The sequence below is a fragment of the Psammomys obesus genome, unplaced genomic scaffold, assembly GCF_907164565.1.
Source record: "Psammomys obesus unplaced genomic scaffold, mPsaObe1.curated_primary_1811, whole genome shotgun sequence".
NCBI classification, from domain to species: Eukaryota; Metazoa; Chordata; class Mammalia; order Rodentia; family Muridae; genus Psammomys; species Psammomys obesus.
In genome coordinates, this window is record NW_026585504.1 from 68,463,473 (window position 1) to 68,488,481 (window position 25,009).

Genomic DNA, 25,009 nt, shown 5'->3' on the forward strand with positions numbered 1-25,009 from the left:
GTGCCTGCATAAAATTTGACTGGTGTGGAATTCTTGACTAGGCACAAGACTAATAGTTGTAACAATTCATACTCATTTACTCTATGGAATAGTTGGTTCTTATTACAGGAACTCAGGAAGCTACAGAAAAGACTATGCACAAAGGCCCAGGACCTTGGCTTCAGAGCTTGCTTTTCCAGAGGCAAATTTTAGAGCCTTGAAATGCTAACTTGGTTGAGTCATGTATTCTCCTAATGTGCAGCTGGGTAGTAGGCGGTAACATAGCCAGCACAGAGACAAAGTGTCCCAGTGGAAGGCCGCACTGGAACCGGGTAGCAGATGGCTGCAAAGTCCGCTTTGTTTCCTAGTAGCCCTTTGCTTTGATAGTCCGTAGTTACCCAATGCAGATGCTCCTGGTTTGATGCTACACTACTTTATGAAGTTTTTTATAATCCACACGTATATGCCAGAATAAGCAGAGAAATTCTATCTTAGCTTGGAACACAGAAACATTAGTGCTTTGAAAAAACAGGAAGAAGGGTGAATATAATCAAAACACATTATATGAAATTCCCAAAGAATTATTTTTCCAAAAAAAAAAAAAGAAAGAAAGAAATCCCTCTGAATGTAGTCTCCTGAATATTATGTAATGTCTAGGATGGTAGCTATTAACATTATAGACAGGAAATTAATGACCCTGATGTTCTTTTCAGAAAAGAATGAGCAGAGTAGCTCCAAGACTGCTAATCCTTCTCTGTGACCTTTTCATCTTGGACCCTATGGGATCTCTTCGTTTCAGTACTTACACTGTCTATGTGCATCACAGAGCAGTGACAGTGTCCATTGGTATTTAAGAGAATTGCTGTGATGGTGAGCACTGAACAGTGGGTAAGCAGTTAACCCATAGAGACACAGCCTACCACTGACGCCTAAAGCTCAATACAGACACACGGCCTGCCACCACAGGCTCGCCACAGAGCAGAGCGCAACAGCACTTAATCATCTTCCTTCCAAAGATCCCTTCTGATAACACGGCCTGTCTTGACCTCTCGATGCCTTATTACGTCTTTCAGTGACTAGCCTCTCTCTTAGGCAGACAGTCCCGGCCGAGCCCAAAGTCCTCATCTTGTCTGTGTTGAGGGTCTCTAGGATAGAAGATGCCTGGGAACCGCAAGAAATCTTCAGGTGACCCAAGGACCTTCTCCAGAAAATAAGCCTGTAGGCCACAGCTCTAAGTGGAGATGCAGCCCCACATCTCTGTCTCTAACAAAGCCCAGCGTATGGCCAGCAGCTGGCTTCAAATCACTGCTCAGCACTTTAACTTCTCTACCTTGTCAGACATTAGCCTTGGTCACAAATTCATCTCCAGCAATATCTGCATTTAAAATTAATGCAAAAACTGTAGGTGATATTTGTTTAAAAGGACAGCTTCAATCACATCATAGTATGTGTCTACCTACCTGAAAGGAAGTGTTTCACATGCAATGAAACTTTGTACTGTTCTTGCCAACTTACTAGGATGAGTAGATAAAACCGCAAATACTTTTTATAGGAGAAAAGCCTGGGCCCGTTACTATCAGTTAGTTTTTGCTAAAGGAAACTATGGAGTATATGAATTCAAGGAATGCAAAGGACATGGCTAACTGCAATACCAAATGTTCTCCAAAGACCTAGCAACTGAATTCTAGCACCCAAAACCCATGACAAGGGCCAGACGAGACATACTGGAAAGCACATACTTTTGGAGTAAAGCAACCTGGTGCTAACTGTGATTCTGCAAAACAATTAACTTCTCTAAGCTTCAATTAATCATTGCTTAAATAAGATAGCATTAGTCTTGAATAATTTCTGAAATGCAGCCCAGATCAAGGTCCTGTTGAAGTGTTTGGTTTGCTGAGCTGATGGAATGCAGATTGGAGTGTTACTGTGAGGGGAATGGAAACAGAACAAGGAAGAGAAAGGAGTAAAACAAGAACAGGCATACCACCCCTGTATCAAAGCACAAGGTAGCCATGACTCAGTCCTTCCCTCTATAGCAAAGAATACCCTCTCAGTGATGAGCTTTTGAAGAAAACCCCTTGACCACAGAGAGACATGAGTAAAGTCTTACATGGCTGTCTATCTGCTTCTTTCTCATTTGTCTTTCCGTCTGCTAGCAACGCTACTAAGCAGTAATAAGTAAGCAAGCACCAAAAAGTAAGAATAAACCTGTGGAAGTAGAAAGGAGAAACTTGAAGCACGGTTTAATAGTCTATATTTTTTTTGGTGCCCATCAAGGAAATCCAGTGTTACCCTGAATATCATGACATGGTCCCCTATTACAAATAATAATTGACTAGCTCCTTGGAGATTTCAACTTCCGGATGACCATTCCACACCAATGATTGCAGCATATGCTTAAATAACTCAGCTCATATTAAAAATATATATGCCTCACTTGAAAGTGAGGCAGAAGTAGAAACGTTCAGAACCACATTGGAAGGCCAGGTCACTTCATGCTCAGCTCACAGACTACATCTCCACACTCTGCCCAGGCTTCGGGCAGTGTGCTCATTCTGATTGCTCAGTTTCCTAGAGTTAACTGTTGGAGGATCACAACATCTTCTCAATGCTCTTTTTGGTTATTCTGGTTTTCTATCCATCGTCCCTTACCTATACAAACATAACCCGTTATATTATTATCTTGAATCATATCAAACTGTCTGTAGTTATCCAAAACAGCTAACTCAGCAACTTTGTGCCAACCCCAGAAGAATTCTAATTTGATGCATGTTGCAGGGACAGACATAATGGCCACTGTGATCTGGTTGTACGATCAGAATGGCCAGTTGCTGTATCTGCGCTCTCTTTGTCTAAGACAAGCTTTTAAAAAAAGGAATCTTTATATTAATTTCATTTCTGTATGAAAATCTTGACAAGTATTTAGTCAGCTTTGAGGTCTTTAGAATTTGTTTAAAATGTCTCTCAGGCACCGTGTCGGTGGAACCTCATTATGCAGTCTGAGAACTGCTAAGTTCAAAGGGAATGTGAACTAGGCCAATATATACTTCAAATCCATGTGCAAGTACCAGGATTGTCTGTCACTGTTTTCAGCTTACCTTTATAACTAGCGTCATATGCCTTATTTGTCTCTGGAGGTCTTGCCATGCAATCTTTTTCTTATTCATGGTGAATAACTGTTGTTAGTTTGACAGATAGTAAGTTCCGTACCAATGCTGGCTACAGTGAGGTCTTGGTATTCCCAAAGGAAGGAAAAACAAAAACAAAAAACAGCTCAGAGAGGTAAACTGCCAACTAACCATAGACTTGGCCCATGGTGACCTAGGTCCTTCTTAAACTGGAAGCTCATTTTACAGGCAGAACCTGAACAAGGAAAAATCAGCTCCTTCCCTTTGTCTCATAAATGCCAGTCACTAGACATGCTGTCCACACTCCCTCGGATGTCCAGAGTCTTCCTTCATGCTTATGTTGAGAAATGTAAGCCCAAGCAAGGAAGGCAAGAGCATGACCACGGCAGGTTTCCCCCTCACTTTGGAAGCAGGAAACCTATGGCAGCACTGTTTGCTGTCACCTAGAAAACAGAGGAAGCCTGGCCAGAAGAGAAGGGATGTGGCAGGCTCCAAATGCCATAGCTGTGTGCACTCCATCAGCAACAAGGGGCAGGTGCAACAGCAAGCGTGGTTTGTGACTTGTTTGCAGGGCAGTTCTCAGACACGATGTGAAACATGCAAACAAGTAATGTTGCACAGAAAGCACGTTATAGTTAGGAATATAGACGCATATCTTCGTACTATATATGCAATAATTGATGAAAAAAGACTTGAATTTGAAAGAGACCAAGGAAGGGTAGATAGAAAGTTCTGATGTGGGGAAAGGAAAAGGAGAAATGTTGTAATTATATTATATATGTAATATATTATAATATGTTATAATTATGAATATAATCTCAAAAGTTCAAAATGTAAACATTTTGACAAGTGTTTGTTGTATTTTAGATTACCCCGTAGGATGTCCATATACAGTGTGAGGTGTATCTATCTAGCGTATTCTTGTAATCTGTGTCTTCCTCACCCGTACCTTCTTGATGTGGCTCTCTAGGACTCTATATGCTTGCACATTAGGATGCTAATGAGCCTATGAAACCCTTTCCAGAGGCTTCCTCTGTTAGCAGAGCTTTCTACCATTATTCAAGAAATATCTTAATCCCTAGCTGCAGGTGGCATGGGGACCCACAGCAAAGGCATTATTTTTGATTGTGTGTTTAAATTTTTTAATTTATTTTTTAATTTATTTCAATTTATTCACTTTGTATCCCAGCTGTAGCCCTCTCCTTCATCCCCTCCCAATCTTGCCCTCCCTCCCTCTTCTCCTTCTATGCCCCTCCCCAAGTCCACTGATGGGGGAGGTCCTCCTCCACTTCCATCTGACCCTAAACTATCAGGTCTCAACAGGAGTGGCTTCATTGTCTTCCTCTGTGGCCTGGTAAGGCTGTCCCCTCCTCAGGGGGAGGTGATCAAAAAGCCAGCCCCTAAGTTCCTATCAGAGACAGCCCCTGTTCCCATTACTAGGAAACCCACTTGGACACTGAACTGCCATGGGCTACACCTGTGCAGGGGTTCTAGGTTATCTCCATGCATGGTCTTTGGTTGGAGAATCAGTCTCAGAAAAGACCCCTGGGCCCAGATTTTTTTGGTTCTGTTGCTCTCCTTGTGGAGCTCCTGCCTCCTCCAGGTCTTTCATCTCCCACTTCTTTCATAAGATTCTCTGTACTCTGCCCAAAATTTGGCTACGAGTCTCAGTATCTGCTTTAATAAAATAGGATAATCATACTAAAATCTGTACACCTAAAGAAGCTAAGCAAGAAGGAGGACCCTGGGTAAAATAATCAATCCTCATTCAGAAAGGCAAATGGGATAGACATCAGCAGAGGGAGAAAACAGGGAATAGAACAGGAGCCTACCACAGAGGGCCTCTGAAAGACTCTACCCAGCAGGGTATTAAAACTGATACAAAGGCATTATTGAAACATGTGGTCTTCACATTGAAGATTCAAAGTAGCCAAACACACACACACACACACACACACACACACACACAAATGACTGAAATATCAAACTTTATGATCATGCTATAATTACCAGTCATGGAAAAATGTATTTTCATAGTGTAATCAGAAACGTATGTAAGAAACCTGCATGGCTGATTTATTCCTTATCCTGATGGTGAGCACACAGTCTAATTATGATCTGTATGGTACTCGACATTGGATAAACTCAGTTACAGACTCCTAAGTTCCAGAAAAAGAATCCCATTTAAACATTCTTAGTACTTCTTAAAAATAATTTCATTTCCATTTAAAAGATACTCACTTTTAAATGACATTTTCCCCAACCTGAATTATCCTCAGATAATAAGGTCCTTCTGTATTCTTAGTTTTATTTTACAGAACAGGAAATTCATGCTCAGAGGATTCAAATTACTTTCATACAGTCACATCATTTTCTAGCTGCTAATTTGAAAGAACTATTTCCAACTATGGGTGGCTGGTGCCCAGTCCCATTTCCTTCCACTGAGCCTCTTCTGTTTTAAAATCTTCTTCCATCCCCATTGTGATTTTTTTTAATTCCTGTAGTTTGACTATATTTTCCACATTTTCCCTCCCCCAGAAAAAAATCATAATCACAAACCAGATCGTCCAAACTCCTATTGCTTGTGGTTTCTAATAAACTCTGCTAAGAGAAACTGGCTAGGCAGAGGGTTCCATCCATTTTGAAGAGGATCCTGAGAACCCTGGATTGCTGTTATGGGAGGAGCAGGCCCACATCATGGTACCATCTGCATTTCATTTTGCTGTTTTTATTTGAAAGTTCAGAATCTGTGAGCCTTTAATTTCAGGGCTACATTGGCTATTCAATATGATAAACAATAATCTTTAAAAATTAAATGACATGATAGAAGATGAGAATTGCCTGGGAATCTCCAGGTCTGTTCACACTCTCCTGTCTTCCCTGGACAAATTTAGGTTGAACCTTAAACAACCTTGAATAAAAGGTGTTTTGAATGAATAATTACACTATGTTTCTTGCTGGGGATGGGCACATTTGAAAATTTTATGTTTTCATCTGGATAGCAAAAAATAGGGTAAGCCCTATGGTTGTGGCTCCTGATGATTGGCCTTAAGGTGTCACTGTTTAAAAAACAACTTCATTGTTTATAATACTTTTACTAATCTTTGAGAATTTTATACAATGTGTTTTGTCACTCAAGTTCCTTCATCCCCGTAATGCCTCCCAGTCAGCCCCCATCCCTTTATCCCTTAACCTTATAATGTCTCCCACCTTACCTCTACCACCTCATCCTCTCCATAACACCTCCCAATCCACTCCCACCTCCTCACTCCCCAACTTCATATCCTCTTTATTTTATTTTAAAACTCACAAGTACACTTGAGTTGTATTATGGGGCTATTACTGGATCAAGGTTGACCTAGCAGGGAACACACCCTTAAAGAAAACTAACTCTGTCTTTCCTAGGAGCATCCGTGGCTCCTCAGGTGGGATGGGGGCTCAAGAGCACTTTTCCTTCCTTGCTGGAATATTGATCAGCTTGATTTTGTGCTATTGATCTGTCGCTTGAATGCAGACCACCACTGCTGCGCCAAGTTCATGGAAGCACAAGTCTGTCATGCCCAGAAGACACCGGATCACTCCGATCCTCCCTAACCTCTGGCTCCCATGATTCCTTTAGTGTTCATGACCACTAGGGGGAGGTGTAATATAGATGTCAGAGTTGTGGTCGGACACTCCACTTTATTCGGTGCACCTTGATCACTTGTGAGTTCAGCATGAACCACCATAACTCACTTGACATCTTCACTGATGAAATATGAGAGATGCACTAATCTGTGGGTAGAGAGATATGAACTTACCATGTTTATTTAGCAGAATAATCTGGGCCTGAAAGCTCCCCAAGCATTGGTCCTTGGCCAGAATTACAGTAGGACATACATGTTTCTTCCTGTGGAGTGGGCCTAAAATCCAATCAGAAAGCAGTAGTGCCCCCCCCCTGTAATATTCATGCCACTATACCCCCTGGTAAAGTCTTGCTGCATTGATTATTAGTGTAGATCATGGTGTTTGCAGTTGAGTAAGACTGTTGATGACCTTTCTCCCTGCTCCTCCAGCAAATTACACATCTTCTAAAATCAATACGATGGAAACTAACCAACAAGGAGAAACAGTCCTGATTAGTACCAACTCGATTTCTCCATGTCCTATAGCCAACATGAGTAGTATCTTCAGCAATGTGTAGGCTCTGACCATCAAGCTCTAGTAGGCAAATAAGAAGAGTGGCAGTCATCCGGATAATTTGGGGATGTCTCTGGGACACACCTGACTCAAAGGAAGAAAGCCCACATCTGGCATGGAGCTTCTTATTTGGCAACATAGGTTTCTGGAAGGAACACTTCTACTGTGTATGTTAACTTTAATTAAACACTGTTATATGCATATAAATAGTGTGTGTGTGTGTGTGTGTGTGTGTGTGTGTGTGTGTGTGTGTGTGAAGCTGGCAAATTAGTAGATTTCCAAATGGCTCTTCCAAACATCCTTTTTGTTAGTTATTCCACTAACTCCTCCTCTCTCTCATCCTACTCTCCCATCGCTTTCCCCACCTGATGTTTCCTGCCCATTATTCCCACCTTTGCCATTTGTGTCATCTATAACACTATCAACTTTTCCTTTGCACTTATTAAATTTCTTCCACTTTCATCAATAAAAAATATCTGTCACTTGAATGGAAATAAATAAAATGATTCTAAAGCACTGGCCATCAACACACCATCAAGCTGAGAAAAGCTCAGAGTTATTTGTCATAATAAACTACAGTCTTCTGTCATTAAATTATAAATATAATTACAAAACCAGAAGGCAGTGTATATTACATTAGGTAATATGAATTTTGGCCAATAAAATAGACAGAAAATGTAAACCTTAGGAGCTGTTGATCAAAGAGTCATATGAAATCTTAAGCCAAATATGTTCATAGGCTATAGATAGCATTTAATGATGGTGCCTGAGTTATAATTTGATTTTAATGATTCTGGGAAATGTCCAAATGCATATACAGGGACTTTTTGCTCGAGATGCACAGTGATTCAGCAGTCCCATATTATCACAAATACAGATTCCATTGTCAAATGGAAAATAGTTCTTTTGATATCTCCCATAATCTTCCTCTGTAATTAGCTCTCCCAATCTCTTACACTTTGAGCCCGACAGTATCGTAGGTACAACTCTCATTCTCTGCATGACTGGTGTTTAACTTCAGCCATCTGACCTCAGTGCTTTAAGCTTTATTTTTCTTACTTATAATACAGATGAAAAACATATTTTTTCCAGGGTTCTGAGTCAGTACATGTAAGTTGCTTAGAATATTGACAAGTACTGGTACCACTTGAATAAGTGCCTTCAATTTTTATATTATCATACTTTTTAGATAGCATAATGTAATGTAGATATTTTGTTTACAAATATAAAATAAACACATACCCAGTTAGGAGCTCTTCAGTGATGCTGTTTGTTCTTTTGTCAGAACCCAAGGTTTTGCACATGCTAGGAAGGTGCTCTACTGAGCTATACCCACAGCCCCCTCAATTAGTACTCTTTTCTTTATTTTTAATTAAGTCATTATTTTTTAATATTAATTACAGTTTATTCACTTTGTATCCCAGCTGTAGCCCCCTCCCTCATTTCCTCCCAATCCTACCCTCCCTCCCTCATCTCCTTTCTGCCCCTCTCTAAGTCCACTGATGAGGGAGGTCCTCCTCCCCTTCCATCTGACCCTAGCTTATCAGGTCTCTTCAGGACTGACTGCATTGTCTTCCTCTGTGGCCTAGCAAGGCTGCACGTTCCTCGGGGAGGGGGAAGGTCAAAGCGCCAGCTACTGAGTTCATATCAGTGACAGTCCCTTTTCCCCTAACTAGGGAACCCATGTGGATACTGAGCTGCAATGGGCTGCATCTGGGCAGGGGTTCTAGGTTACATCCATTCATGGTCCTTGGTTGGAGAAACAATCTCAGAAAAGACCCCTCAGATATATTTGATCCTTGTGGAGCTCCTGTCCTCTCCAGGTCATACTAACTCCCCCTTCTTTCATATGATTCCCTGAACTCTGCACAAGGTTTGGTTATGAATCACAGCATCTGTTTTGATACACTGTTTCAGGGGCCCTCTGTGGTAGGCTCCTAACCTGTTACTTGTTTTCTCCTATTTCCAATGTCCAGCCATTTTGTCTTTCTAAGTGAAGATTGATCATCTTACCCTGGGTCCTCTTTCTTGTTTATCTTCTTTAAGTGTACAGATTTTAGGATGTTTATCATATCTTATATGTCTAGTATCCACTTATAAGTGAGAATATACCCTGAGATTTCACCTTACACCCATCAGAATGGCTAAGATCAAAAACTCAAATGACAACACATGCTGGAGAGGTTGTGAAGAAAGGGGAACCCTCCTCCATTGCTGGTGGGAATATAAACTTGCACAACTACTTTGGAAATCAATCCGGCGCTTTCTCAGACAATTAGGAATAGTGCTTCCTCAAGATCCAGCTATACCACTCCTAGGCATTTATCCAAAAGATGCTCAAGTATACAACAAGGACATTTTCTCAACCATATTCATAGCAGCTTTATTCGTAATAGCCAGAATCTGGAAACAACCCAGATGTCCTTCAATTGAGGAATGGATACAGAAACTGTGGTACATTTACCCAATGGACTACTAATCAGCAATTAAAAACAAGGAAATCATGAAATTTGCAGGCAAATGGTGGGAACTAAAAAAGATCATCCGGAGTGAGGTAACCGGAAGCAGAAAGACACACCTGGTATGTACTCACTTATAAGTGCGTACTCTTTTCAATTAGTGCTTAATGTAGAAAGAGTACAATGTTCATGACAAGGCTCAATCATCAAAGAACTTAGATTCTCAGGAAATACTTGGTTTTCTTCAACTTCCTTCAAAGAGATTTATTTGACCACTAAAGTCCATGATAATATTCTGACAGACAGTGAAAGATATGGTCCTATGAAAGTATGTTAGTTACCCTAGGGTTTCAAGTGAATGCTATGAAAGCATCCTTCTGTTTCTCTCAGGATAGACATGTAGGATCTTTTCATGTTTTCTAAAAGACCCCAGAATTTTCTGTAGGTCTCCCTTCCTCACAGCTGTCCTCGCCCCACAGCTGCGGTCAGGTCCTCGGGTTTGGTTCATTCCCTAGAGTTTGAGACAGCCTTCCCCTCTATCCCAGCACTCTCCTCTCACAGCACTTCTGCTTATAGCTCTTCTGTTTCAAGTTCAACTTCTCAAGGAAATTGTCTCGAATTCATTGAGCATGGGCGGAAGAGGGGGTGCTTCAGTGCATACTCCCATAAAACTCTGATTTTCTTTAACATGTGTCAAATATACTCACATGAGTCCCTCATAACAAAGAAATGATATCACACTCACCAAGAAGATAAGTGATATTAGATAATAAGTGAACTGAATCTGTCTCACACTCACCAGTAAGAAAACTAGTAATAAAGGGACCATGGGAAGAGAAGGCATTTGACTGAATAGCGTGGTCACTTCATTCACATTTCCTTTGAGCTTATCATGAAGTGCTTTGGTGATGAGAAGAAACACGGCTATTTCCTCAGCCACTCATTAGTCCACCCTTTTACTTCACTGTGACATGGAGTCCCTCCTCTATTTGAGTGTGTGTGTATATATATATAAATTAATATATACATATTTAAGTATGTATATATATATTTAAGCATTGTTGGTTCCTCTGTATAAATTAACCTACAATGTTTTCCTTGTGCTCAGTGAAGGAAGAAATGGATCCACACTCTCTAGGAAGAATCTGTGTTGAATTAACTGAGGAAAACTGTGAGAACCTGGGAAGTGACCTTCCTGCAGACTATAATGTCTTATAGTACCTTGGCTATGTGACATTCATACCTCACTAATTCAGACCCTAACTGACAAAAACATACCACTTTCTGTATTTGTGTTTGATATTTGTACCCCTGTTAGAAGCAGAATATGTAAATATTTACCACTAGAGCTAACACATAGCAAGATGCCTTGATCACAATAAAGATTAACAAATAAATATTTTTTAAGGAAATTGTCATTATTGTTGCAGGAAATTTCATCCCATTGTGAACCTTGAGGTTGAGAATTCTAAAAACCTGTTTTTGGTTTAGTGTGATTCAGCCCTAAAACACACCTTTAATCCAAGAACTTTCTGCACACAGCATTTAATAAAGTTAACCCTAGGTCAAGAAGTGGAGCAGGGATAGACAGGAGAGACTTTGAGTTGAAGGGTGTCTAAGACATCTTGGAAAAGAAAAGAATTTTTGCTTTCTCCTCCTGGCTTGTCAGCTGAAATGCTGGCCTTGGGCTTTTGTTTTTTAGCTTTTGGTTTTGGGTTTTTGTCTTTTTTTCCCCCTTTGGGACATGAATTGAGGTGAAAGGTCAGCTGGGTGCTTTCTGTTCCTCTCTGAGCAGATTTTCACCCCAGCATCTGGCTCCTGAGTCTTCATTGGTAAAAATCAAATGATTTGGAATTTTCTGTTTTTATAACAACAGATTATAGCATTCATAAAATCAGCCTGTTTGACAGACACAGAATTCAGACCTGAAGACTGTTGTAGAAGATGGACAGAATGTTAGATCTTTTGAAACGTCACTATTGAGATAGTTTGTGTCTGTAGAAATTTAAATTGAAATGGCAGAAACTGGAGAATGAATGGGGCAGGACAGAGTTCAGTGTCATATCATGAGGACTTACACATACAATTCTTTGCTCCATTTCCAAGCCAAACTTTAATAACTGCCACCTCCCTTATTTCAGGGCGAATGAGCCGGTCTCGATTTATCATTATGCCAACCCAGGGAGAAGGACGGCGGTGCCCCGCAGAACTCACCCAGCAGAAACCCTGCCCAGCGACGCCCTGCTACAGCTGGGTCCTCGGCAACTGGTCTGCATGTAGATTGGAGGTAGGTCGCACAGCGACACTTAGAGAGTGCTCCTCAGTGTGTTCAAAGCACTTGTCTCATCAAACACAGCGACTGGATAAATTACACAGCGCCAGGTTCTGGCACACATTATCTTTAACACAATGGAGAGCGTGGGAAATGCAAGCGAGTGAGCTAGCCTCACACAGAGTGACATGCTAAGAGAAACAGCCATTCATTAGGCACTGATTATAATAAGCTGGGTCACAGAACTGCCGATCTCTTTGGCATCCTCAAGACTCCTATGCTTCTTTTTTTTTTCTTTGCTTGCTGAGAATAGCAATGAATTATTTAATTAAGCAGGACCCTGACTCTGTAGAAATGCTCAGCTTGCTTTGGTTGTCTTTCTTAAAAGTTAACTTTTAGCTTTAACAATGCCTTGCATATGGGCAGAAGATGAAAAGTGGATGAAAGCTATATTCCAGCATTATTACATGAGCCAAGGTTGCTGCCCTTACCTCAATAATTACATTTTTATTGGCCTGAAATAAAAATACCCAGTGATGTCATCGTATGTCACAGACCCTGAGCCTGTGCTTGGTCAGCAACAATCTTCTATTACCTGTTATGTCTGGCTTCTGTCTTAAGAAAAGATGCATTGATTGTTTTTATTTGTCTTTTAGTAGTTTATCCTTCAGCTCATATTCTGAAGCATATTTTAATTAGGCAACAGTAACTTTGATTACACATTAAGAAATCTTCAGAGTACTCTCATAAAGATGTTTACTGCCCCTGTCAGGATGGCCATGTTGAGCAGTTTTGTAATCCTGCAGAAATTAAATGCCCGTGCATTGTAATAGGTCTCAGAGGAGCAAAATCATGTGGCACATTTGTTCAGTGCTGCTTTCTTTGTTTTGTTTTAGGGTTTTTTTTTTTTTGAAGACAAGATAGTCATACAAATTGATGAATTCAGAAATAACCTAATAGTTCTTAGTGCTTAAACTTTGTCTACTTATCTAAAGATCTCTCTGAAGTCTTTGACAATTAGAAGTGCTATCTGATCTGAAATTACTGAAACCAAGAAAGGAGACAAAATAGTTTCCCTTATACTTAGGACAACTTTCAAAGAGTAAATAAAGAGTTTAATGAGCCACTGTGGGGTAAGGGAGAGGAAAGCTAACAAAAACGGAGGACAGAGAGTGAGAAAGAGGGAGAGGCTCAGTGACAGAGAATGCCTGCCGTCCAAGTCTTACCCAGCATGCACTCCTCTTCTGCCTTTGCACCTTCCTTTTTCTTCTCCAATATCAGCAGCCTTTTAGTCTCTGATGAACTTCAGCAACTTGTCTCACAGAATCATGTTGGAAAAATGCCCAACGGAATCTCTTGCTGTCATGTTCAGCTTCTGCCAGAATCACAGGCCAAAGATGAGCAGTGTGACCGTGATCTGTGGGGGCACTGATGTGGGTGCAGGGTGGTGGCTTTCCTGCTGAGGCACTGATTTAGAGGCCCCTGGCACCCATGGGGATAGAGAATAGCAAAACTGCTTCAAATTCTGCAGGATGACTCTTACCCGCTCGCACGCCATGTCCTCAGGAAAAAACTTACTGTAGTTTCACATCATGCTTGAGTGTCTACACATGGGTAGCCAATGCTTCCTCCCATGAGTTTGAAGTGGATTTGAGGCTGGTTAAAGACCTTGCAATCAGTGACAGAAACAGATGCAGAGACCCACAGCCAAACACTAGGCAGAACTCAGTGAATCCTGTAGAAGAAGAGGAGAAAAGATTTTAGGAGCCAGAAGGGTCAAGAACACAAAACCCCAAAGAATCAACAAACCTGGACTCATAGGGGCTCACTGAGACTAAAATGACAATCAGGGAGCCTTCATGGTTCTAACCTAGGCCCTCTGCATATGTGTTATAATTGTATAGCTTGGTGTTTATGTAGACTCCTTTACAGAGGGATCAGGGTCTTTTTCTAAGGTCTTTGCCTTCTTTTGGGACCCTTTTTCTCCTACTGTGTTGCCTTGTTCTGCCTGAATATGAGGGGAGGATGCTAGTCTTAATGCAACTCGATCTGCCATATTTGGTTGATATCCCTGGGAGGCCTGTCCTTTTCTGAAGGGAAATGGAGGTGGAGTGGACTTGAGGTTGGAGGGAGGATTGGGAGGAAAGGATGGAAGGGAAACAATGGTTAGGATGAAAAAAATAATATGAAAAAATAAATTAAATTTTAAAAACAGCAGAAAAACTAAAATAAAGACCCTGTCATCACAAACTCTTAGCTGCCACATTCTCCTACTGGTTGATAAAGTCAGTCACCTCAAAACAAGATAGCTCAAAAATAGAGATACAAATAAAGCAGAGGAACAAGAGAAAGGCCACTGTGGCTATCCCTAGGACGACTGTCCTGAGTTCTAGATGCATCTGACCTTCCTGCAGCCTGCTAATTCTTAGTGAAATAAGTACTAGGGATACTTTTCCTGACCTGTCTTTTCTTAAGTATATAACTAAGATGTTGGTATTGCTGCTCAAAATGGCCTTTGACACAAAGAAAGACTGGCCCTCCCCAGAGCTTCCCCGATTGCCCTGTCTGTGCATGTTCCAACCCACTGGTGTCTGTCACTGATGGTGGCAATAGCATGTCGGTATGTCAATGGCTGCTTGACTTGAGGAAGTGTCAGGCAATAGTGATGGAGGCTTTCAAATGACACTGTGGATGTTACAAGTCCGCCTCTATATTTCATAGAAAGACATAGGAAAGAAGGAAAGAAAGAAAGAAAGAAAGAAAGAAAGAAAGAAAGAAAGAAAGAAAGGAAAGAAAGAAAGAAAGAAAGAAAGAAAGAAAGAAAAAGAAAGAAGAAAATAATAACATAAAAAATAAATGTTCACCTTCAGAACCGTGTTGGCACTCCCCGAGTTTCTCAGCCACTCAAGCCAATTCATGAAGAGTTGAGATCCTAGAGTCTAGCAAGCATAAGGTTGCTCGCAGTTCTGGCAAGTTTTAGCTGTGTGCTTTTTCTTTCCTGCCAATTATCTAAACACTCCAAGCATCATTTCCTTATCTGGCTTGTCTAAGTAGCAGATAGACTGACTCTCAGATACCCTCCGCATCAATTCCAGCACCTTCAGAGGATCCAATCCTTCATAGAAAATGTGTATAACCTATATTCTTCATTTGCCTGTATATTAGTATTTCTTCATTAATTGTAATGCTAATTATCAGGAAGTAGGTGGTATAGAAACATTTGCTTTATTATATGCCATAAAGAATAATGACAGGAAGAAAAGTTAGGCGTGTTTAGTCTGGAAGTATTTTTCTATAAAAATTTTAATCTTTGGTCAAATATGAAATTGAAGAACATTGAATCTTGCAGATATTTTCTATATATAACTTATATGAAATACTTGGCACAGTAGCTAACATAAATTAAGAGCTCAGTGAATTGTATGTGCTACCCTAAATTTGATTGAAACTATGATCATGTTTATTAGTGTCATCTGCCTGTTCACATCTGGTAGAGGTGAAAATTTAATGCACACAATATCCCAGTAGAGGTGAGAGGGCGAGTGAGGGAACACTCCCCTCATTGTAAGAGGCTGCAGTCTACTTTCAGACTGTGGTGTGTAGCCTCTGTACAAAGGAGCGCTCGATTCATGAATAGAATTGTTATTCTGATGCTGATTTCTCTTCAGATGTAGGTCTCCTTAAGAGCGTAAGAGATTAAGGTCGAATATGGGCTGATCCCAGGATACACAGCAGGAGCCTATCACTGTTTTCCTTGGTTTTTACGATGATCCCAGTGCAGGCTGCTTTTCTGTGCTGCTACACAAGCTGCCTGATGGAATGTCAAAAGAAACTCTGATCGAGTCATCCCATTACTTGAAGGTATCAGGACTTTCAAAGCCCATATCTGCTGAAGCATCTTTGGGCTTGTCTCCAAGTACACGAAAACCTGTTACTCATTTACAAAAATATACCCAGAAAATTCGACAAAGCCATCATCGGGATATTAAGTTATCAAAGAGCACTCTCCACCAAAAAAGAAATTTAGTTTATCATTATTATCCATTTGGGGTAGTGAATTTTTATTAGAACATTTGGTTTTAATGTGCTGTGGATTGATTTTAAACTTCTCCAACTTTTTTATTTCTAAGTTGGACACACTGAAATAATAGTAACCTATAATTAATTAGAACAAGTACTACAATGTACATTCAAAGGATTGCAAACAGTGGCTCCTTGTGCTTTAGAACCATTATTAAATAAATAATGCGCACTGGAACTCAGGCATTGTTGTATAAAAATATTTGATCTGATGACCAGGATGACTGCCCTATGGGCAGTGTGCAGGGTTGGACCTGGTCATAAGAAGGTGATTCACATCCTGCGTGGGACAGAATGGAAACATTCCATCATGTTCTTCAGAATGCATAAGTTAAGCACCTACATTGTTTATTTCTGGGATGTCCCATTTGATGCGTTTTGGATCACAGCTAACTGAGCCAACTACCAAATGGCCTTAGTCTTGACTTGCCTTGTGTGGAGCGCACCCAAGCTGTGGCCTGTGCCATCTTTCCCTCTATCAGCGGCCCATTAGCCTCCTTGATACTCAGTAGCGTGTGCCGTCGTGCCTGACAGAGGGCAGCTGGCGGCTGAGCGGAGAGAACACCGATTCCGTGCCAGGGTCAATATCCCGGCTACTTTAACTGACCCTTTCGTCTTTTTTCACTCCTGCTCCTGAAAGAGCGGCAGCATCTCCAAGGACCAGGCAGTGCAGGATCTATCCTCTGCAGACAGGAAGGACCAAGGAAGGGATGAAAGCCAAGTTCTATCGTAGAGGTTTGTGGGACTGCCATCAAGTGAAGAGATAGTCTCTTTCTCTGCCCCGCCTCTTCATAGACAGATTCAGAGTAGTCGCAAAAGCAAAAGGAAATAGAAAACTAGCTCTCCACTAGCTTTTGGACTTAATGGACACAAAATCAGCTTGGTTATAAGGAAAACTGATACCGGAATTAACACCAACCGGTGAGATAGGATTTAAAGCGTTTGCGGCATTATTAACGCCTTCCCCCAACACCTCTGGCTCTTTATCCTTTATGGGTAGTTCTGAGGCATGGGAAGCCACATCTGGAAGACCACTGTGACCGACCAAGAAACATTTGTAATTCTATGTGACACTGAATCCAGTGTGTAAGGTGCTCCCCAGGTTTGCTTTCCTTCTTCTTTTGCTTCTCTCCTATATGACCCTCCCCTGGCATTCTGGCACAGGGCCTCCTTAACGTTAAAGCTTCGCCTCCAGCTCTGCGTCCTAAGCATATGTGAGGAAATGTAGCTGTCAGATGGAGTCATCCAAATGTTCAAAGGGCTTCCTTCTGAAATTCGAACACGTTATCAAAATACTGGTCCAATACCCAGCTTGTGAGTGTCTGCCAAAACCTTAGAGTAGGAACACGAGTGGCACCAGCTTGAAACATCCTCAAAGAGTATTACTTAAGACAGAATCCGGACTGGGAAAATCACTTCAAAGAGCAACAGAGAAAAATCAGAGTTTTATTTAAATTGCAATCTGATCCAAAATTCTACAAAGGAAAAATTAGGAAAATAAAAGAGAAATTCCTACCCCAGGGACGTGCATGTTCTCTGGGAGATAGTTGTAGATCAGACTATGTTCTCATGTATACTCATATCTCAGAGAGAAATCATACATTTTTTTTTTCTCATTTTGGCAATCCTACACAAGTCCCAAAATGAATGGTCTTGTTCTGGGGGCATAAATTCTAAAGCCTGTGTTTGTGTTTCTACGTCACTTTCCCTGTCAATATCAGATAGTCAGTGATGGTTTGTTGTCAAGAGTTGAGAGGGAATTCTAAAGAGAAGGAAGCTGCTATGTGTCCTCATGGTTTCCTTGGAGAGCAAATCTCTGAGACTCTTACTATTTGGCTCATTCTGAGAGCATCCTTTCTCCTCTCAGGGTGGAGATTGTGGGGAAGGAGTCCAGGCGCGCAGCTTTTCCTGTGTGGTCCACCACGGCTCAGTATCCCACACAGCTGTCCAGGTGGAGGAAGCCCTGTGTGGAGAAGTGCCCTTCCAAGAAGGAGTCCTGCAGCAGCTGTGCTCCGTGCCCTGCCCAGGTGTGCAATGAGCAGAGCCCCCATGGTGATCCTGTTTGTTTTTTATTTACACTGATTTTTCCTCAAAAAGCTCTATTATATCAATATTGAATTGTTTATTTGATTTGATGCATTTGAACTGTGGATACAGCAGCAGTCTGAAAGCTTCAGAGTAAGAAAAGAAACAGTGCCAGCTTAGAAAACACAGGCTGCACTGGAATCTCACCTCATTTTACTGGCCTCACTGAGTGGTGGGTCAGCATCTAGCTGGCAGGGTGGTCAGCAACGTCTCTGCGCTGCCCGACACTCGGGACACTGACTGGCTCTTGAGACCGATGTGAGTGAGACAAGGAGCTTGTGGGCTCACTCTGAAAGCAGTCAGCTTCTGTGTGCATGTGAAGGGCACTACTTGAAACAAAAAATGGTTATTTGACTTTGACGCTAACAGTGCAATTCAACTTGCATTGAATAATTTGAGGTTTTACAACATTTCCTCTCAATCCAGTGGGCGTGTACGTATGTGCATTTACATGTTACATGTGCACATGTATAGTTGAGAGTACACTGACGTGTGAATGTTTAAGTATGCGCCGTGTGTCTGCTCCATACGTCCATGTCTACAAACAATTTCGCCTATGCATAGCGAACTTAGGTAAACTCTTCCCTGGTGTCTGGGCACATCCATTTTACAGTGTTATGCTAATCCCTAGAAACCGAGTCATCATAACATTTGCATTTCCTTTTAAATCTTTGTTTATTTTCCTTTTATTGAAAATAGCTTTTTCATACACTATATTCTGATTTCTGTTTTTCTCCCACAAACTCCTCCCAGATCCTCTCCATGTCCCATCCAGCAGCCACGTATGACTTGAAGCAGAGTTATGGCACTAACTTTTGCAGCCTTTTGCTAAAGTAAACTATAAATTATTTCACCAATATTAGTGCTTCCAGCATGGAAAAACTGTCAGTATTTGGACCTGCCCATGTTTCCGCACTCCACGACATGCCCCTCCCTTCCTGCCACTGATAACCAGCACATGTTTTCACAAGGCCTCTCCCGTCCTGCACTGTGTGATATCCAGGAGACTGCCACATAACCGCGTGGTCTGAGTGGAGCGAGTGTGAGTTAACTTGCATCGATGGAAGAAGCTTTGAGACCATGGGCCGCCAATCCCGGTCAAGGACGTTCGTAATCCAGTCTTTCGAGAATCAAGACAGCTGCCCCCAACAGGTTCTAGAAACACGACCTTGCACAGGTGCTGTTCTCCAGTGCTCTAACTTGGATTGACCAGTGCTTATTCTGTTGGTAAGAGAGATGTAATAAAATTCTGTTTTCATATTCACTACAGGAGGCAAATGTTATCGCTACCTATGGAAAGTGGGCCTTTGGAACAATAACCAGCGGACTGTGTGGTGCCAGCGCTCAGATGGCCTTAATGTCACAGGTATTCCTTCCTGAGATTCACGTGGAGCCCTCAAAATGGCTCACAGCGTGCTCCTACTGAGGAATTCACTTACAAATTGGAGAAAGTTTGAAGAGCAGGTGCTTGGATGGTCTGCGTGGCAGGTTTTCACTAGACCCTCACTCCCATCTTTGAAATCAACAATTCTCTGTGAAGATTCGTAGAATATATAAGCCAAACGGATGAGTGAAAACACAATAAAACAGCCCTAAATTGGCGATCTCAGAAGAGGCTTGCTAGATTAAAATGGCGCTCTCTCCACTCAACCCCTGCCCTCTCTGTAACACACTGAGAGGCTCCCACTCAGCGGAAGCTTGCCCTGCGTGCTTCAGGCTACACTCTTCTTTCTCTGCAGCTGAAACGAAGTGTTGACAAACACACGAGCTTAAAATTGAAATGTTGTGTTAATGATGCAAAGAAAAATTTAGAGGTTGTGCTTGTTCATGTTCACCCATTTCAGGCTGATTTTGAATGTTTTCCTGGTTAAGGCAATTACTTAATGCCTAAAAATAGTCTGAAGGAAAGATTCCTTATTCTTAAAAGAGGGTACGATTTGATTGTACAAATGGTTTTCTCAATAATTTTAAAGATTTTTTGATGTCTTCTTGTCAAAGCAAATTAAATCGACATTGATTTTTCTTTAGTACTGCAACTGACAAACAGCTTCTGCTGGGTTGGGAGAAGTGCGCAGCAGCAGGGGGGAATGCGGCCCCTCCCTTTTCCTGTTTACAGGCCTTTACATTACTGGTGTTCATCCACAGTTTAATCCAGACAGTAATTTATTTTGAGCTACTTTTTTCCTTTTGTAAGTTGTTAAAACTAAGTACTCTGTAAGCATGCCTAGCCTGGAACCAAAACAGGCCATGATAGGCAGAGAGCTCACTCAGTGGTGAGGGCCACGCTGACACGGTGCATGGCTTGAGGCTGTCAGACAAGTAAGTTTGGGCTACGGGCGTCATCTGATGACTATAAGCAGAGTCAATCTTACTCTTAAAAGTTAAAAACTATGTTCTGTAATCTGTGCGGTTGGGGTAATCCCCTTTGGAGCCCAGTGCTTTCAAGAGTGGGTATCCTCTCCCCAGACATGATAGCGAAACAGGCAGGTGCCGTGTGCTTGTCATCACCGACGTCTGCAGGACCAGTTTCAACTCCAGGTGCTGCCTCTAGACTGCAGTGGTTTGTGGTTTGTCTTCTTTTGTTTGGTTTTCATCTTGGTGTCTGTTATTTGCCTGTTTTTGAGCAATCGTGACAACTGTGCTGCTCCCTTCCGAGAGAATGTCTAAGCTTCGCTCTTCCTACGTAGCCCTGAGCCTGAAGCCCGTGTGCCAGTCAGCTGCTTCATTCCGAGAGAATGTCTAAGCTGCGCTCTTCCTACGTAGCCCTGAGCCTGAAGCCCGTGTGCCAGTCAGCGCACCATAGGTGTGATTGGTTGACAATTACTGCACTGCGAAGACCAGAGCCCATAAATCCAATTGACATTGTATGAGTACACTTTGCACACTGCCCTTAAGAACATCAACTTCTCAATCCAATTACCTCAGAACCTAGTTCACGTCTATTAGCACTTTGAGTCAAGGAAGGCAAAACGATTGTCACGCACCATTCACTCTTCTGTGTACTCGGCTACATAACACATCTACGAGTGCTGTGCCGGGCATCGGGCTGTCCACTCTAGACTTTGTTTTTGCTTCTCTACACATGTTGGGGGGGTCCTGTGTGACTGTGTGTGTTTGTTGTGCCTGGTTCACAGAAAAATCCTGGCCGCAGTGGTTGGCCCTGTGGCCCATGGAGCAGCGGTGGCCTACTTTTACGAGGCTTTTGGAATCAGCCTGGTACCTAGCTGTGTCACCCAGGAGCTGTAGACATAATATATGCACGGAATGAGTCTCTGAGCAGTGCTGTTCGCTGCTCTTGAACCTAACGAGATTTCATCAATTCTGTACTGGTCCGGTGCTCACAGGCTTTGCCCTCAGTTATAAACACATGATAGACTCTCAGTGCCAATGAATATAGGGAAACTATAAACTAAACATCTCCTTTTAAACACATCCTGGCGTGATTAATAAGCTAGAATTGTAGCACATGGCTGGCATATCCATTTAATCCATGATAGAATAATAGTGGTGGGAGCAGTGGTAACTGTGTCGCCCGAATGAGGGGAAACGGCGAAGTTTTCAATGTGATTATCATAGACAAGCCTGCAAATGACAGGGATGTTTTCTTTGTAGGTGGCTGCTCCCCCCAGGCACGCCCTGCTGCTATTCGGCAATGCGTCCCAGCCTGCAGGAAACCTTTCTCCTACTGCACACAGGTGTGTCACGTGCCGGGCTCCCCCCCCCCCCCGCACTACAATCTCAGGGTTTCATAGATCTGTGGTATGAGACAGTGCGCCTCTGCGAAGGCCAGGCAGCAATTTTATGTGCCTATATCGCCATCTAGGGGCACTTGGAAGGAGAACAACAACAATTATCAAGACCAGCTCATCAAATCTGCCTTTCGCCTGTCTAGTTAGTTAATGCTCCATCCACCAATAACTGTTTTTTAGTTAACGTATGCACTCTGTTTTCAACATTTCCTACAGCTGAGATGTTCTGAACACGTACCTGTGGTTCATATTTGTCAAAAAGTTATTTTGTAAACTTTGTTGTGCTGCAATATTTATACAGTGTGTAAAGGTTTAACTACCCAAAAGTAAGTAAAGCATGTGACCATGGCTCAAAAGAATCAGCTTGTGTGTCTGTACGTGGGAGGGGGAGTCTGGGGATGGTGGGCATGAACCTGTCTCTGCTTTGCAGTGCAGGGTTCTTGTTCTTCCTCACCCTTCCACGTGCTCCTGCTTGGGAACTAATACCGTCAGCTGCGATGCACATACAATATCTTAAAGCTGTGCTGCATATCTTAAAGGGGCAGCTTTCTTCTCGCAGTGTGTGTATATCCCAAAAGCAATGCAAGAAAAGTCATTTAGGCACTCAATCATATCTTATAGATCTTCTCATTCAAGATGAATCACTTCTTTACTACAGAAAAGACATGGGCAGGCTTGCAGAAAATAGAAACAAACACAAAATAAATAAATTTATTTGGCCTCACAATATAAGTTGCCATTACCTAACCTCACGGACATTCTTGTTAATAAAACATAAATAGTTCTTCCCTAAGCGCTTGGCACATACAACTGCCTGGATACAACTCTTCTCTCAGCCTAACAAGAGATGTAATCTAAAGGAGACATTGTCATGATGGCGAGCAGGGATGTGTACAGTGTGACTGCAGTGAAGATTACCTGAGGGATAGCGTCTTTTTCCTACCTGGGATTTCAGCAAAGCGCCTTTCCCTCACCTGGACCTCCCATCTAGGAGTGGAAAGGCAGTCACTAGTTAAGCACCAGTGACACAGGGTGAGAGTGGCAACAGGTATCTGGGATAATGACAGCAGGTGTGCATCACAAACCTGTGCACAAACCTGTGCCTTTCCTCTGCAGTAAGAAGGGAAAATCGAAACCTGTGTCAGCATCTGAAACCAGTGAGGGAAAGTTGAAGATTAAAATGTGATACTATGTCATAAACACCTCTTAAAAGAGAAGAGACGGCATACTAATACAGTCTATTCTCAAAGAGTTATGATGTCATATTTGGAAAATGTCTGAATTGGAAACACATTAAAAAGACCCAGCAAGTTATTTAATGCTGGCATTGGGATAAAGAAAATTGAATCACATATTTGATCTTTATCCCACTGGTAAATCAGCTGCTGAAACCCCTCATTTGCAAGACATATCAAAGCAAATACTAAGTGATTTCATGGTGCTTGAATACTTCTTCACTCATTTTCACAACTCCTATGTCACTATACATGTCTTTTCTGTGCTGCAGGGTGGAGTCTGTGGCTGTGAGAAAGGGTACACAGAGATAATGAGATCAAGTGGCTTCCTGGATTACTGCATGAAGGTACCTGGCTCAGAGGATAAGAAAGCTGATGTGAAAAACCTTTCTGGGAAAAATAGACCTGTGAATTCCAAAATACATGATATATTTAAAGGATGGTCTCTTCAGCCTCTCGATCCAGGTGTGTTTCCGCTGTGGATAGGGACACAAATTTTCTTCCAGGGAGCTCTAACTGTGACCATCTCTCACAACAGAAGAAATGGGGAAGAAGGACAAAACATACAGTTATCTCAGTTTCTCAGATCTGAGTGTTTCATGAATCAGAGTCCTATGTAAGCATAAAGTGTTTTCATGGATGCTGATGGCCTGTTGGTCATAGTCCAAGAGGTAGTGAGGTAAGGAACAAAGCCGTATCTTGGGAAAATGTCTTTTACTTGTAAATTGACTTGTACATTTAAATAAAATTAAAGGGGAAACTGGAATAGAACCACAAAACCTTACAGGAAATGCCCACAGACCTTTTGTGGTTTTAGAGACACTGGGGGGGGGGGGTAAGGAGACCCAGTTCCCACGAGAAGCGGGCCTTCCAAGCACTGTGGCTTGAGCCATCTGCATTCAAGCAAGTGTGACTTCATAAGCCCTTTGCCTCTGCTCCTTTACCTATGAAACTCAGCGGAGCGGTGCCCACTTTTCAGGACAGGCCTTTGGCCTTTTCCTGGGCACGCCCAGCACCAGGTCTGAGATCCTCCAGGTCTCAGAAATTAGTGTCTATTACGAGCAGGAAAGAAAACATGCTGCATGCCACCCAAGTGCCTGCAAGACGCTGTCAGCCTTGCGGGAGAGATAAGAAAACCAAACCTGGCCAGGCAGTGGCGCACGCCTGTGATCCCAGAACTTGGGGAGGCAGAGGCTAGATCTCTGTGAATTCAAGGCCAGCCTGGTCTTCTGCAGAGAGGCCAGGACAGCCAAAGTTACACAGAGAAACCATGTCTTAAAAAAAAAGCAAGAAAGAAAGAAAAGAAAGGAAGAAAGAAAAAGAAAGAAAGAAAGAAAGAAAGAAAGAAAGAAAGAAAGAAAGAAAGAGAGAGAGAGAGAAAGAGAGAGAAAGAAAGAAAGAAAAAGAGAAAATCAAAACTGGCAGCACCAGGTAATTTCACCAGGATGACACCAGAAAGTGACAAGGGTGAGTTTTGAGAGGCAGTTTGAGAAATGTGCAGGCATCTCTATGCCTCTCACACTAACTTCTTTTCCAAAGTGAAACACTTCAAACTACCAGACAAAGCCACATAACTGACAGGGAATGCTAGGGAAGACAGACAAACTGTGAGCAGCTGGGCTGGAAACTTTCAGGGTTAAAGCTGTGGTTCATAGCTAACTTTCCCTGGTGGCACATTAAAATAAAGTAAAACACAGAGCCCAGGCACAAAGGATGCTGAACCCAATTAGAGATTTTCTGGATGAACACCTCTCCCTCAACCTCTGTGTCCCTTATATGCCAAAGGCATTTTAAAATGTGTGTGTGTGTGTGTGTGTGTGTGTGTGTGTGTGTGTGTGTGTGT

At 42.1% G+C, this 25,009-nt stretch overlaps 1 protein-coding gene across 1 annotated transcript in view; it reads left to right on the forward strand.

Moving 5' to 3' along the window:
* Thsd7b (thrombospondin type 1 domain containing 7B) overlaps positions 1–25,009 on the forward strand; it is a 565,744-nt gene that overhangs the window by 530,490 nt on the left and 10,245 nt on the right. Inside the window, exons 20-25 of the mRNA XM_055603283.1 lie at positions 11,887–12,032; positions 17,965–18,124; positions 19,186–19,359; positions 19,453–19,548; positions 21,795–21,877; positions 23,439–23,631. Coding sequence (XP_055459258.1) covers positions 11,887–12,032; positions 17,965–18,124; positions 19,186–19,359; positions 19,453–19,548; positions 21,795–21,877; positions 23,439–23,631 — 852 coding nt within the window. The remainder of the gene's footprint in view (positions 1–11,886; positions 12,033–17,964; positions 18,125–19,185; positions 19,360–19,452; positions 19,549–21,794; positions 21,878–23,438; positions 23,632–25,009) is intronic.